At 39.7% G+C, this 17,124-nt stretch overlaps 1 protein-coding gene across 1 annotated transcript in view; it reads right to left on the minus strand.

Annotated features, from left to right (window-relative positions):
* LOC143878919 (uncharacterized) overlaps positions 1-17,124 on the minus strand; it is a 40,356-nt gene that overhangs the window by 18,914 nt on the left and 4,318 nt on the right. Inside the window, exon 4 of the mRNA XM_077381135.1 lies at positions 9,093-9,215. Coding sequence (XP_077237250.1) covers positions 9,093-9,215 — 123 coding nt within the window. The remainder of the gene's footprint in view (positions 1-9,092; positions 9,216-17,124) is intronic.

The following is a 17,124-nucleotide window of genomic DNA, read 5'->3' on the forward strand; positions in this document are numbered from 1 at the left end:
AATGTGGAAGCCCCATGAGTTTCTAAAAATAGCAGCTTTTTCAAAATTTGTAAAATCACTCAAGATTTCTCAAATATAACTCGGGGGTCAAATGAGACACATCGGGAATGACCAAAATACCCCTGCAGTGCAAAATAGGCAAAAATGAGGAAAACCCTGAAAATTCTAAAAATAGCAGGTTTTTTTATTTGCTTGGAAACTTAAACTTTCATCTTCCAGAGGCCAAAGGAACCCCATAGAGACCTTCAGGATCGCGAATCAACTTCAAAACTCCCATAATGAGGTGAAATCCACCCTAAAATGCATAGATGCCTAATCTAATGCTGAATACGGACTCAAGACTCGATGATACTACTGAATCTTTCGCCTTTTAAAGCGTTGCAAAATGGGGGTGTCTACAGCCGGCGGTTCCTTCTTCTCCCTCTCTCTGCTTCTTGATATTTCTTGCAAAAAAAAATGAGCCTCCCCTGTTTCACGCAAGAGCTCTCTTGGTTTTATACTTAGGGTTAAATCCCTAAGTCTGATCTTAACCATCTATGTGGCATCTTCTTTCCTTGGCTGTTCTCAACCATTGATCCCCTCTTTTACTAATTCCACCTGCTTTTATTTTTTTATTTTTTTAATGCCCTGGATTATCTCAGCCCTACATCTCACCCTTCTTATCCAATGGCTCATGATCACTGCTTGTAGGGAAAGTAATGCCCACCTTATTAAATGTTCCAAGGATAAGGCGATTTTACCCTATTGCCATTATGCCCTATTTGATTTTCTTTTCATCAATGAGCACCCTCCCTTGATTGTTTCACCCCCTCTTCTGCAATAAAGAGAGATAACATCAACACTACCCTGCTTTGATAGCTGCACTAACCTGTTCCGATTTTTTTTTACACTGATTGACCAGTGGGCCGACATGGGCACCCTCTAGCCTCCATAACGCACCCTCATTTTGTATCAAACGAGGGAAATGATATGAGCACAGCCAGTTTTGATAATGGCACACACTCGGCTTACCTTATTTTTCATTTTTCGCCCGATTGCCATGAAATTTTACAGGGGTATCCTTGAGAATACTAACGACCTCCTGGGGAATTTGTACCCAGGAATACGCACAATAAGATGCCCAAAACCTGAGCCTTCTTCTCATTTTGGGCCAAGTCCCTCAGGAATTTTTGAGATTAATTTCGGAATATTTTGGGACTCGGAATTTGGGAATTCTATTGGATTTTTGAAGTTCTTATTCAATTTTGGAGACTTTAGGGTCCGGTCAAAATGGGTGTCTACAGATGCCCCTCTTTGGCAGAGTGTGCTGGTCGCACGAAAGCCAAAGCCGAGCAGACAACACATTTTGACTGGCCCAAGGCTTCAAACAAAAGGGATGCAAGGAGATAATAAGGTTGACTGACGAGACAGATTCTCATCGGATCAACCAAGAAAGAAATGATAAGATGAATTGATGAGACAGATTCTCGTAAAGAAAACTGAGACGCTGAAATATTGAGACAGACTCTCAATGGAATGGTGAGACAGACTCTCACAAATTGCAGAATGGAATGATTAGACAGCCTCTAATTAAGCCACTCAGGGATTTGGAGGTTACAAAGCGGAATGATTAGACAATCATCTTAATCAAGCCACTCTAGGATCTGAGTAGACGGCTTCTTAACAGATCAATAAAGCGGAATGACTAGACATCATCATGATCAAACCTAAATTAGGATCTGAGAAGACGGCATCATGACAGATCAACAAAGCGGAATGATTAGACCATCATCATGATCAAACCACAAATTAGGATCTGAGAAGACGACATCTTGACAGATCGACAAAGCGGAATGATTAGACAATCATCATGATCAAACCTAAATTAGGATCTGAGAAGACAGCATCTCCACAGATCGACAAAGCGGAATGATTAGACAATCATCATGATCAAACCTAAATTAGGATCTGAGAAGACAGCATCTTGACAGATCGACAAAGCAGAATGATTAGACAGTTATCATGATCAAACCACTCTAAGATCTGAGAAGACGGCATCTTGACAGATCGACAAAGCGGAATGATTAGACAGTTATCATGATCAAACCTAAATTAGGATCTGAGAAGACAGCATTTTGACAGATCAACAAAGCGGAATGATTAGACAGTTATCATGATCAAACCTAAATTAGGATCTGAGAAGACAGCATCTTGACAGATCGACAAAGCGGAATGATTAGACAGTTATCATGATCAAACCACTCTAGGATCTGAGAAGACGGCATCTTGACAAATTAACCACACAGAATGATTAGACAATTATCAGGATCATTCCCAAACTGAAAATTTGATTTGAAAAATACGTTCAAGTTTCTCAAATCCTCATTCGTTAAAACTGCTATCTCAACCATCAATGCATGCTAGGTATCTTTCATGGTCTGACTTTCATCAGGACATAAAAGATACCCCTAGTATAATTTCGTTTCCAATTCAGGAGTCCTAAAAAAACTCGAACAGATTCAAGCTTTCTTTTATGAAATTTGGGTTACAAAGATTTTGAAGGTACAAGAGACCGACTCTTGCTGAAGGGTCTGGCGCTTTTATGCCAATACCAGGGCTTCGGGCCTCAAAGGCTTTCAAAGGCACAAGAGACTGATTCTGCCTGAGACACTTTCAATTTTCTATCAGCTGTCAGAATTTCAGGTTACAATGGTTTTCAACTTCCCAACAGACTGATTCTGTTCGACACATCTTCATCCTCCTGCCTGTTGGAGGAATTTCAAATGGGCCTGAGAGCTTGCCGCGCTTCTAGACCATGTATAGTTCATTTCGTCTTCTGGAGATACGACTTCATTTTCTGGTACCTGTTACCCTAGCTCTTGAAAGGATACTGGACCAAACAGGTCATTTTGAGACACACCTGACTCGACTGAGTACATGACTTTGACTTGACAAAGAATGACCTTGACAACTGCTTGACAAAGGACTTTTGGTGAGTACACAACCGAGTTACAAGACTGACTTTCAGGAAAGACTGAATCTGTTCCTTAATTTGATAATTGTTTTTAAGATGGTACAGCTTACCACTCTTGGAATTCTTTGAATACCGCGTTTTAAGGTGATTCCGCCGCTTTCTGGTATTTAGTCCTGGTTATTATACCCTTTGAATTGCTCGGTTTTAACCCCTAGCTAAGAGGAATATCAAAGAAAGCCTTGCCGGCACTATTCAGACCTTGGAAGTGATGCCGATACAGGTATGAAAGTCTTGTTAGCTTCTAAAATTTAGTCCTTTACGAGAAGTCACTGCCTTGACCAGATTGCCCTTTTGGGTTTTCAATCTGGCGGACCGCTTGCCTTAATTTTTGCCTGGACTGCCTGCCCTTGCAGGTTTTCCATCCACCAGGCTCTGCACCCTGATTTTTGCCTAAGCCGCCCTTTCGGGTTTTCAGCTTAGCGGGTGAATGACCCTAACTTTTGCCTAGACCGCCCTTTAGGGTTTTCAGTCTAGCAGGTCTAAGACTCCATTATTTTTTTCTTTTTTCTGTTTCTCCACAAACCTTTGCCTTGTCACACCAGGAGGACTTCTAGGTGGGTTAGGGTTTGAAAGAATTGGATCAGGGTGTTTGAATTGACTGGACCGAATCTGGAGCCTTCCAGATAGCCTACGTACCTCCAAAGAGTGAGGATCAGGTTCGCGTAGTTCGCCCATTGGGGACTTTGGGTTGAGATTGTTTTGATTTGACTTTTTCTCTCTTCCATAGATTTGAAGGATTTGCTTTTTTTTTCTTTTCTTTTCAACAGCTTTGAAAGATTTGACCGAACCCGACTTTGTCAAGTTGCCTACGTACCCTGTGGAAAGGGATCAGGTCATGGCGTAGTTCAGGCTTGCATCTTTTATGACGCAAGTCATAAAAGATGCCCCTAGTTTGAGGGTGACAAAGAAATCTTGATTTTACTTATTGGCTCAAAGGGTTTGCAAAACGGTCTTTGACTTTCCCCTTCTTCTTTTTTTTCAATTGGATTTTTGGATTTGAAGCTCAGTTCGATCAAGGACGGCCTCCTGGTGTCTTAGGCATAATACTTTTTAAGTTGATCGAGGTTTGTGGGTTCTGTTAGTTTTTCACCATTTTGATCAAGGAGTCTGACGGCTTTTCCAGGCAGGACTTCATCGACAATGTAAGGACCTGACCAGTTTGGTCTGAACTTCCCTCGGAGATCATAGACCGGTGCCCTGTAGGATTTCAAAACAAGGTCACCCTTCTGGAGATCTCTAATCTTCACCTTCTTGTTAAAGGCCTTCTCAATTCGACGCTGATATCCCTGGACATGATACAGAGCTCTGAGCCTCTTCTCATCAACCATCTGTAACTCCTGATACCGGGCCCTTGCCCACTCTGATTCTGGCAAATCAGCTTCCATCATTACCCTTAACGAAGGAATTCTCAGCTCAACTGGTAGGACCGCTTCCATCCCATACACTAGTGAATATGGCGTAGCTCCCGTAGAGGCCCTGATCGACGTTCTGTAAGCCCACAAAGCATATGGTAGCTTATTTGACCAGTCCCTATACGTCTCTGTCATCTTGCTGATGATGGTTTTGATGTTCTTGTTTGCAGCTTCGACGGCCCCATTTGTCTGAGGCCTGTATGGTGAGGACTTGTGATGCTTGATCTTGAACTCCTCACACAGGTGCACCACTTCTTTCTTGAAGTGTGATCCATTGTCTGAGATCAGCTCATGCGGCACCCCATATCTGCAGATGATATTTGTCCAAATGAATTTGGCAACTGAGGCTGAAGTCAGCGATGCGAAGGATTGGGCTTCGATCCACTTTGTGAAGTAATCGATGGCTACCAGGATGTACTCATGCCCACTTGAAGATTTCGGAAACACCTTTCCAATAATATCGATTCCCCAGACTGAAAACGGCCACGGTGAAGTCAGAGAATGTAACTCAGAAGGCGGCACATGGATGAGGTTGGCATAAACCTGACATTTATAACACTTCTTCACGAATGCTAAGCAGTCAGCTTCCATGGTTGGCCAGTAGTACCCAAGTCTCAGGATCTTTCTCGACAGCATCTTCCCGTTCATGTGAGGCCCACAGACTCCTTCATGCGTCTGTTCTATGAGATTTGCTGCTCGATCTTCATCTACACAAAGAAGCTGGATTCCATCAAATGACCTCCTGAAGAGCTCATTACCGCAAATAATGAAGTTAGCCGCGACCTCCGCTCCTTTCCTGACGCTTCAGGGGGGTGCCCTTGGCTTAAAATGAGATTCTTTATATCAGTGTACCAGGGCTTTCCATCTGGACATCGGGCTGCTATCTCTATAGCGTTCACATGCGCTGGAGCCCATTGTAACCGCACTGCTAGAGGCTGAACTTCCATTCATGCAGAGATATCTAACATTGAGGCTAGTGTAGCCAAAGCGTCCGTGAAATGATTTCTTGTCCTCGACAGATGAGTGAATGTAACATTCTTGAATCTCTTGACCAGAGAATCCAGATATGTGTCATACGAGATCAATCTATCCTCTTTTGTTTTCTATTGACCATTGATCTGACAAATGATCCAGATTGAATCCCCGAAAACATCTATATCTTGAATATGCAAAGCCAAGGTTGCTTCGAGACCAGCAATGCAAGCCTCATACTCGGCCTCATTGTTGGTACACTTGAACTGCAATTTGATGGATACGGGGATGTACTCTTTCTTCGGAGATATCAACACTGCCCCAACGCCTTGACCTCGGTTGTTCACAGCACCATCAAAATACATCAACCATCTGGTGCTTTGGACCTCATCGTCTACAGCTGAAATACTCAAGAGGGGGGGTGAATTGAATTTAACTCAATATTAGGCCTTTTGAAAATTACCTATGAACCCTAATTGGAATTTTTCTTCACTTAATTAAATATTTGGTTAGTGCAAATATAATTGAAAGAACAAAGTGAAATGCCAAGCCAAACAATAATGGAAATGCAAGAGTGAGAAATGACACACCGATATATAGTGGTTCGGCCAACGGCCTACTCCACTCTACTCAAGGTCGCACTTGAGGGATTCCACTATTGGAGACCTCCACGATGCCCAGCTCCGAGGCGGTTACAATTCCAAGGGATATTAAACAAGGATGCCCTTACACCTTTACAAAGACTCTCCTTCTCCGCCGAGTTCTAAGCGGTTGCTCTCTAGTGAATTAAAATAAGGAATGCCCTAGCCACCTATACAAGATATGAAGATTGAATAGCTTGGCTTCTTCTTGAAAGCTTGATGCTCTTTGTAGATCCTTGATTGCTCTTCAATGATGGTTGCAAGTGAAAGCTCTAAAATCCCAACTCAAATAGATTTGCAAGTTGCAAGGCAAGTTTGGGGAAAAACAAAATCTCAAGCAATAATAGGTTGCAAGTTTTCTTTGATGCTCAAAGATGTTTTTCAATAATCAAGAGAGTGAGAAAAACTTCTCTACATATTGTATTTATAGCCTCTCCAAAGAATATGACCGTTTGGGGGTGGAAATATCAAAATACAAGAATTAATTCAAATCCCAACGGCTATATTCTGAGCTGTCGCAGGGTTCTCGGAGTTCCGAGAATCATTCTCGGAGTTCCGAGAATTCTCGGAGTTCCGAGAATTCTCGGAGTTCCGAGAAATATTCTCGGAGTTCCGAGACAACGGCCAGAAGAAATAAAATTTCTACTGGACCATTTCTCGGAGTTCCGAGAAATTTTCTCGGAGTTCCGAGAAAATGTCCAGACGCTACTGGACCTTTTCTCGGAGTTCCGAGGGAACTCTCGGAGTTCCGAGAAGCCTAAAAATCTGCAGTTTTTTATTTTTATTGCTTGTTTGATTTTTAGCTTTTGGAACTCAACTCCTATGATTATTTTGGAATGTTTATGAGGGTCCCAACATGTTGTTCCACCACATAACCATTCACTAATCCATTTTAAGTTCTTAAGTGTTCTTTGAAAAAACAATTTGAAAACACTTTGAAAACGTTTTGTCTTGACTTGAAAATCTAAAGAGAAAGGATGTACAATGATACCTATGCAATCTTCGATCCCTCTTTAGCTTTGGTCTTCAAATGATCTTCCATCTTTGGATGCTTGCTTGAGTGATGATGTGAGCTACACTTAGCTCCTTTGGCTCTTGTTTGGTACACCTTTAAGCATGACCTAGTTGAGTGTTGGTTTCTTCAACGATCAATCCTATCTTAAACACAACACTTCAAAGCAAATTGATTAGTATTCAAAAACACAATCAATTATGTTTAGAATCATCAAAACAAGATAGGAGAGTAGACCCTTGGGCTTACAACAGCCATGATCTCTTCATCAGGAAAATCCGCCGTCAGAACTGCATTCTCATCTACAGGCGTATCAGCCAACTGCTCAGCTATCACACGCCCTTTAACTGATTTCTGGGTCACATAGGTGATGTCGAATTCAGACAATAGCAGCAACCATCTGGATGTTCTCCCGGTGAGGGCGGACTTCTCGAACAAGTACTTCAACGGATCCATCCGTGAGAGTAAGAGAACCTTGTTCGATAACAGGTAATGCCTAAGCCTCTGAGTTGCCCAAACCAGTGCCAGACAAGTCTTTTCCAAGATAGAATATTTCATTTCGTACTCTAGCATCTTCTTGCTAATGTAGTAGATAGGCTTTTCTTTCTTCGACTCAGGGTCTTGCTGGGCTAACATGCAACCCATAGCTGTGTCAGTGACAGATAGGTACAGCAACAGTGGCTGGTCCGGAATAACTGGTGACAAGACAGGAGGCAAAGTTAGACACTGCTTGACTTTCTCAAATGCTTCCTGACTCTCATCATTCCACTTCTTTGGAGAATTTTTCTTTAGCAGCTTGAAGATGGGTTCACACGTCATTGTCAACTGATTTATGAACCTTCTTAGGTACTGAACCTTTCCCAGGAAACCACGGATCTGCTTTTCGATCCTCGGCGGCTCCATCTCTTGGATTGCTTTGATCTTTTGAGGATCTACCTCGATTCCTCTTTTGCTAACCATGAACCCCAACAACTTCCCTGAAGTAACCCTGAAAACACACTTGCTCGGGTTCAAGCGAAGCTTATACTTCCGGATCCTTTCAAAGAACTTCCTCAGGACTACGGCATGCTCTGGTCGAGTCTTAGATTTAACAATCATGTCATCGACGTAAACTTCAACCTCTTTGTGAATCATGTCATGCAATAAGGTGGTAGCCGCCCTTTGATAGGTTGCCCCAGCATTCTTCAGCCCAAACGGCATCACTCTGTAGCAATACATTCCCCATGGAGTGGTGAACGCAGTTTTTATCATGCCCTCAAGGGCCATCTTGATCTGATTATATCCGGAAAACCCATCCATAAAGAATAACAAAGCATGACCAGCGGTATTATCCACCAGGAGATCGATGCTCGGCAAAGGAAAGTCATCCTTGGGACTCGCTTTGTTCAAATCTCTGAAATTCACGCACATTCTGACTTTTCTATCCTTCTTGGGCACCGGTACTATGTTAGCCAGCCATTCTGGATATTCAACCACTTGAATGAAGCCCACATCTAATAGCTTTTTGACTTTATCATGGACTTTCAATTCCCATTCTGGTTTTAATTTTCGAAGTTTTTGATTTTTGGGCTTGACACCTGGGATTAGGGGAAGACGATGCTGGACGATGTCTTCGCTTAATTCCGGCATGTCATCATAGGACCAAGCAAAAACTTCTTTGTATTCCTTAAGCAAAGTGACTACTTCACGCTCCTCCGGGGATAACATTTTGCCAATCCGTATTTCCCGGATTAAGGTTTCATCACCTATGTTGACGGTTTCAATTTCTTCTTCAAGTAGTTTAGCTCGACGCTGCTCCTCCTGAGTAATCATGTGTTTGATCTCAGGGGGAGTTTCGTCGACATCCTCATAAGAAGGGGAGTTTTGATCATTGTTATTAGTTTTATCAATTTGAGAAGCAGAAATAGAGACAGGAAGATACTGAAACGAGTTCTTTATTTCATTCATAGAATCAAAAATTACATCGTTGATGAATTGGCCCACAGCAGGCTTTACAGTATGCTCAAAAGAAATGTTTGTATCGTCAACTGAAATGTTGACACCTGACTCAACTGGACTATGTATAGACTTTGTGGTATATTCTATAACAGACTCATCTTCATAGACAGCATCTATACCGGAGGACTCGCCGTCTACACCAGGAATGTCTAACCTTCCTAAGGTACCTGCATCCAAAGAATTGTTAGAAATAACAGATTTTATATTCGACTCGGAAACAGACACATACTTAGAAACTGTAAGCCCAAGGGTCTATTCTTCAATCTTGTTTTGATGATTCTAAACATAATTGATTGTGTTTTTTGAATACTAATCAATTTGCTTTGAAGTGTTGTGTTTAAGATAGGATTGATCATTAAAGAAACCAACACTCAACTTGGTCATACTTGAAGATGTACCAAACAAGAGTCAAAGGAGCTAAGTGGAGCTCACCTCATCTCTCAAGCAAGCATACACAAAATGGAAGATCAAGTGAAGACCAAGACTAAAGAGAAGTTGAAAGCTACATAGGTATCATTGTACATCCTGTCTCTTTAGATTTCCAAGTCAAGGCAAAGTGTTTTCAAAATGTTTTTCAAATAACACTTAAAGAACTTTAACGGGTTAGTGAATGATTATGTGGTGGACCAACATGTTGGGACCCTCATAAACATTCCATAATTATCATAAGTAGTTGAGTTCCAAAAGCCAAAAATCAAACAAGAAATAAAATCTCAAAATATAAAGATTTTTAGGCTTCTCGGAACTCCGAGATTTTTCTCGGAGCTCCGAGCTCGGAACTCCGAGAAATGGTCCAGTAGAAATTTTATTTCTTCTGGCCGTTGTCTCGGAACTCCGAGAATATTTCTCGGAACTCCGAGAACCTTGTGACAGCTCAAAAAAGAGCCGTTGGGTTTTGATTTAAAAGTTGATTTTTGTTATCTACACCCCCAAACGGTCATATTTTGAGGAGAGACTATTTATACAACATCTAGAGGATTATTTCCTCTCTCTTGATTTTTGAAAAACCCTCTTAAGCACTCAAGCTAACTTGCAACCCTTTCAAGCTTAAGATTTTTGGTTTTTCCCAAACTTGCCTTTCACTTGTGAACCTATTGAGTTTGGATATTTTAGAGCTATCACTTGCAAATCTTTGTTGAAGAGCAATCAAGGAACTAAAAAGGGCATCAAGCTTTCAAGAAGAAGCCAAGCTATCAATCTTTCATATCTTGTATAGGTGGCTAGGGCATTCCGTTTTTAATTCCCTAGAGAGCAACCGCTTAGAACTCGGCGGAGAAGGAGAGTCTTTGTAAAGGTGTAAGGGCATCCTTGTTTAATACCCCTTGGAATTGTAACCGCCTCGGAGCCGGGCATCGTGGAGGTCTCCAATAGTGGAATCCCTCAAGTGCGACCTTGAGTAGAGTGGAGTAGGCCGTTGGCCGAACCACTATATATCGGTGTGTCATTTCTCACTCTTGCATTTCCATTATTGTTTGGTTTGGCATTTCATTTTGTTTTTTCAATTATATTTGCACTAACCAAATATTTAATTAAGTGAAGAAAATTCCAATTAGGGTTCATAGGTAATTTTCAAAAGGCCTAATTTTGAGTTAAAATCAATTCACCCCCCCTCTTAATTATTTCAATTGGTATCAGAGCGTCGTCTCTAATTTTTAGAAAACCCTAACCGGTCTAGAGTAAAGATTCTAAAATGGCAAACTACCCTCAACACCATGAAGGTTATTCAAACACTAGGCCACCCTATTTTGATGGAACAAACTATGGTTTTGGGAAAACCAAAATGAAAATCTTTTTAACCCAAGACTATCAAATGTGGAGAGCAATTAATAATGAATACATCTTACCCACAAGAAATTTAAATGATTGGACCGAAGCCGAACAACAAGCTTCGAATTATAATGCCAAAGCCATGAATTCTCTTATTTGTGCTCTATCTCCCGGAGAATTCAATAGAGTATCAAATTTGAATTCGGCTAAGGAAATTTGGGACACTTTAGAAGTCACCCATGAGGGAACCAATCAAGTAAAAGAATCTAAAATGAACTATCTTTTTCGGCAATACGAACTCTTTCAAATGACACCCGATGAAACAATTGCCGACATGTACACTAGATTCACCAATCTTGTAAATGGATTAAGGGGTCTTGGAAAATAATTTTCCAATAGAGATTTAGTGACTAAAATCCTTAGGTCCCTACCTTTGTCTTGGGAATCCAAAACCTCCGCAATCACCGAAGCCAAGGACATGAACACATTGAACCTAGATGAACTAATAGGGTCCTTGATCACCCATGAAATGATGTTGAAAACAAAAGCACCCGAAATCGAAACTAAAATCGAAAAAGGAAAAGGAATTGCTTTTGCTTGTAATGTAGGTGAAAATGAAGATGCAAAAGAAGACATGGAAGATGAAGTTGCCCTCCTAACAAGAATGATCAAATTCTTGCAAAGGAACATGGGAGGGATGAAAAATAGAAGGACAAACCCTCCATTCAAGAAGAAAGAAGAACTCGGTGATGGATCTTCTCAACCACGATGTTACGGTTGCAAGAAGCTTGGACACATTCGCCCGGATTGTTCACTCAACAATGAACCAACTTCAAACAACCGCTTCAAGAGAAGAGATGGCAAGAAAGGAATGACCGCCACATGGGATGAGGAAATTGATAGCGAAGGCGAACAAAATGATGGCGAAGATTGCTTGATAGCAAGGAACGTATGCTTCATGGCCTCAACAAACGACAACAATGAGGTAAACACTTTAAATGATGTTATTATCTTAAAAGAAGTTCTAGATTCCTTACAAAATGCAAATGATGAACTTGAAATTCAATTTGATAAAATTGCATCACTTGAAAATTCTCTTGCTAACATAACAAAAGAATTTGGTTGGTTAAAAAAGGATCATGAATTTTTAGATGATGAAAATGAAAAATGCAAAGTAAAAATTCATGAGCTAAATGCTACCATTAAGACTTTGAATGAAAATCGACAAAATCTTTCTGTTGAAAATAACAAACTAAAGCATGAAAACGGTAAACTATCTTTTGAATATGATGAACTCAAGAAACTCTTTGAAAAATTTGAAAATAGTTCATTAAAATTGGATAGGCTTGTTAATATTCAAAGAATGTCAAGTGATAAAAGTGGACTTGGACACAAATGGAATACTACCATATCTAACTATAAAAACAAACTTGAAAAGGCTTCTTCTAGTGGTACCAAGATTTTTTTTTATTGTGGTCTAGAAGGTCATTATAAGGTTGCTTGCCTACATGCTAAACAAGATAAAATCAAATTGAACTCTAAAGTAAAAACAACTGAACATAGCAAGATTATGAGGATTTGGGTACCTAAGGGATCTCACTTGCCTATTCATATGTAGGTATGCCTTAAAAGCCATAACAAGAGGAACACATGGTACCTTGATAGTGGATGCTCTAGACACATGACTGGAGACCTCACTCAATTCGCATCACTATCACTCAAGGATGGTGGAGAAGTTACATTTGGAGATGACAAGAAAGGAAAAGTCAAAGGTGAAGGCACCATAGGTAACTCTACCTCTCCCATACATGATGTACTCTTTGTTGATGGCTTGTCCCATAATCTTATTAGCATTAGTCAACTATGTGATAATGGTTTTGAAGTTGTCTTCAATCCTGATAAATGCATTGTTAAAAATAAGATAAATGGAGAAGTAAAATTCACAGGTTCTAGAGACAATAACATTTACACAATTGGACTAGATGATCTTAGACTTCAAAATGTGACTTGTCTTAATGCCATTAGTGAGGATTCTTGGCTATGGCATAGGAGGTTGGGTCATGCCGGAATGGATCTCATTTCGACCCTCTCCTCAAAAGAAAGTGTTAGAGGATTGCCTAAGTTAAAATTCATCAAAGATCACATTTGTAGAACTTGTCAATTAGGAAAACAATTGAAAAGCTCATTTGCACCTAAAAATATGATTTCAACTTCCTACCCCTTGGAGCTACTTCATATGGATCTTTTTGGACCAATGAAGACTAGTAGCCTAGGTGGAAAGAGGTACGTGTTTGTAGTTGTGGATGACTACTCACGATTCACATGGGTCATATTTCTAGGACATAAAGATGAAACTTATGAAAACTTTCTTACATTGTGCAATCAAATTCAAAATGAAAAAGGTATTGCCATCTCCCACATTAGAAGTGATCATGGAACGAAATTTGAAAATGTACATTTTGACACTTATTGTAATGAACATGGCATAAAACATAATTTTTCCGCACCTCGAACACCTCAACAAAATGGAGTAGTAGAAAGAAAGAATCGAACTCTCCAAGAAATGGCTAGAACTATGTTGCATGAAAATGATCTCCCTAGATATTTTTGGGCGGAAGCGGTTAGCACCGCTTGCTATATTATAAACAGGGTATATTTAAGGCCAATTTCTAAGAAAACACCTTATGAGCTTTGGAAAAACTTGAAACCAAATATAAGCTATTTTAGAGTGTTTGGATGTAAATGCTTCATTTTAAACATTAAAGAAAATTTACACAAATTTGATAAGAAGTCGGATGATGGAGTATTCTTAGGGTATTCGTCACATAGCAAGGCATATAGAGTATTTAATCGAAGAACCCTAGTTGTAGAAGAATCCATGCATGTGACATTTGATGAAAGAGAGCCAACACCTCAAGAAATGCCACATGATGAGGATGAACCCATTGAACATCTTTTTCCAAAATTGAGTGCTCCTCCTCATGCATCAACAAGTCATACATTACCTAGTGAGGAAGTAGAAAATGAAAATGATGACTCATTGCATAGGGATAGGAGAACATTGGTAGATCATCCTGAATCCCAAATTTTAGGTGATGCCACATTGCCAGTAAGAACTAGATCATACTATCGTAGTGTGAGTAACAATTTGGCGTTCCTATCCGAATTAGAACCAAAATCCATCAAGGAAGCTTAAAAGGATGAATATTGGTTGATGGCCATGCAAGAAGAGCTAAGTTAATTCGAAAGGAACAAAGTGTGGAGGCTAGTGCCTAGACCTAGTGATCATCCAGTCATTGGGACGAGATGGGTGTATAGAAATAAATTGGATGAAAATGGAATTATCACTAGGAATAAAGCTAGGCTTGTAGCCCAAGGGTACAATCAGGAGGAAGGGATAGATTATGATGAGACATTTGCTCCTGTTGCCCGTATGGAGGCTATTAGGATACTTTTGGCATATGCATCTCATAAAGGATTTAAACTATATCAAATGGATGTCAAAAGTGCCTTCCTAAATGGCTATATCCAAGAGGAAGTGTATGTTGAGCAACCTCCAGGTTTTGAAGACTTCAAACATCCAAATCATGTCTTCAGACTTGATAAAGCTTTATATGGATTAAAGCAAGCTCCTAGAGCTTGGTATGAGAGGCTTTGCACTTTCTTAGTTGAAAAGGGATTCGAGATGGGAAAGGTGGATAAAACCTTGTTTATCAAAAGAGAAAATCATGATATCCTCCTTGTCCAAATCTATGTGGATGATACCATCTGTGGCTCAACTAATCAAAAATTATGTGATGAATTTGCAACCTTAATGAAAAATGAATTTGAAATGAGCATGATGGGAGAGTTAACCTACTTCTTAGGACTCCAAATTAAACAATACAAAAATGGAATATTTTTAAATCAAGAAAAATATACAAAGGAGTTATTAAAGAAGTATGGCATGGATAGCAGTAAGACATCAAGAATTCCCATGAGTACTACTGCTAAGCTAGAAAAAGATGAATTTGGCAAATCTGTGGATCAGAAATTGTATAGGAGTATGATAAGTAGTTTGCTCTATTTGACAGCCAGCAGACCAGACATTATGTTTACTGTCTGTCTCTGTGCTCGATTTCAATCGGATCCTAAAGAATCTCACCTATCAGCAGTTAAGAAGATCTTCAAGTACTTAAGAGGAACCCAAAGTCTAGGACTGTGGTATGAAAGATCATCTTCCTTCACTCTCATCGGATATTCAGATGCAGACTTTGCTGGATGTAGAGTAGATAGGAAAAGCACTAGTGGAACTTGCCAATTCTTGGGTAAATCACTTGTTTCATGGTTTAGCAAGAAGCAAAATTCAGTAGCTCTGTCCACAACAGAAGTAGAATATGTGGCAGCTGGAGCTTGCTGTGCTCAAGTCCTATGGATGAAAAGCACATTGATGGACTATGCAATCAAAATGGAAAATATTCTCATCCAATGTGACAATACTAGTGCTATAAGCTTAACAAAGAACCCCATACAACACTCAAGAACAAAACACATTGAGATTAGGCACCACTTCATCAGAGATCACTCACAAAAAGGGGATATTTGCTTAAAATATATCAACTGTAAGCCCAATGGTTTTTACCTTGGCATTCCCATCTTGTTTTGATGATTCCAATACACAAGTGATCATTTATCACTAATGTGTTTGTTTGTCTAAGTTGTAGATCTTGATAAAGTAAGATCAAGGATGCTTGGATTGAAGGCCAAGAAGCCCACATTGGACCACTAATTGGAAGGCCAAAGTCATCAAGCAAGAAGTCATGAAGACTTGAAGACATGAAGAAATTAATATTGAAGACCATTTTTTAATGTAATTGATCCAAACCTAGATTAGGTTTTTAGAGGCATAATTAAAGTAATCTCACACACCCTAAATAGACAAGTGATTGTATTTGTGGAGTTCTAACACCTTGGAACCCTCATAGCAATCCCATCTTGGTTGAGAACTGGAAGCCCAAAAACAGAATTGAAAATCTGCTCTGCATAGCTTCTCGGAACTCCCAGAGGTTTTCTCGGAACTCCGAGAATTCTCGGAACTCCGAGAAATGGTCCAGTAGACTTTTTCCAATTTCTGTGTGGCTTCTCGGAACTCCGAGATTTTTTCTCGGAACTCCGAGAATTCTCGGAACTCCGAGAAATATTCTCGGAACTCCGAGAACACTCCAACGGTCTGAAAAAGAGCCGTTTGGAATTTTGCTGGAATTACCGTAATGCCACTGAACGGTCATATTTTGTTTTTCCTATAAATATGGGTGTTCTAAACATACAAACAATCAATCCTAACACTCTTAAACTTCATTTGAATACCCAAGAGTGAATCAAGCTTCAATTGTGCCTCTCATCACCAACTCTAGGATTTGGATCATAGGCTCTCAATTGTACATCATTTGTAACCCTTGTGAAGGGATTTTTTAGTTCTTTCTTTCATCTTTCAAGATTTGTATTCGGGCGAGTATTCGGAGAAGCGGAGCCCTTTTTTCTCCGTGGTGAGGATTGCCACCAAGGTTAAAGCAATTGTAATTGGCACCGATCTTCGCCAAGGTTAAGAAGATCAAATAGTGAAGCCATCAACGGGTTTGGTTGGTGGAGTGGAGTAGGCCTCGGGTTTGAGGACCGAACCACTTTAAATCTCGGGTGCACTCTTTCTATCTCTTTGCTCTTTCATTTGCATTGCACCATTAGATTTAACTTGTATGCTTAAAATATTGTTTTTGATCTCTTAATCGGTTTAAGTTTTTTCAAATTGGTAAATTCTAGTTTTCTTAAACAACCGTATTCTCCCTCCTCATAGTTGCCATTTCAATTATAACTTGGGACCCCCTATATCGGATTTTCATCAACACTGAAGATCAATTAGCGGATATCTTTACAAAACCCCTTAGTGATGATAGAATTTGTTATATCCGAAGTGCCTTAAACATTTGGAGTGCGGATCAAATTAAAGAAATTGCAAAATAAATACTTTGTGCCTTTCACCAGCTTATATATATAGTATTTATATATATAATCTTTGTTTGGTAGTATCTGCATGAATGAGATGTCAAATTTTTAATCTTAAAAATCACTCAATTGATATTCTTAGCCTTCTTAGTTTTCTAAGTTGGAGAGGTATCTTCACTTTAATTAAAATACCTAACATTTTGACATATGTCAACATCTCGATCATGAACAGGTATATGTGCATTACTTGGTTATATATTTTTATACCATAAGCATTGATTTAGGGGGAGTTATCTACTCCTAAATTTGTTTTTACACCCTTTCTGTCGA

This window comes from Tasmannia lanceolata, unplaced genomic scaffold (genome assembly GCF_043159265.1).
Source record: "Tasmannia lanceolata isolate RefF3 unplaced genomic scaffold, GAP_Taslan_0.1 ptg000006l, whole genome shotgun sequence".
In the NCBI taxonomy this organism is placed as follows: Eukaryota; Viridiplantae; Streptophyta; class Magnoliopsida; order Canellales; family Winteraceae; genus Tasmannia; species Tasmannia lanceolata.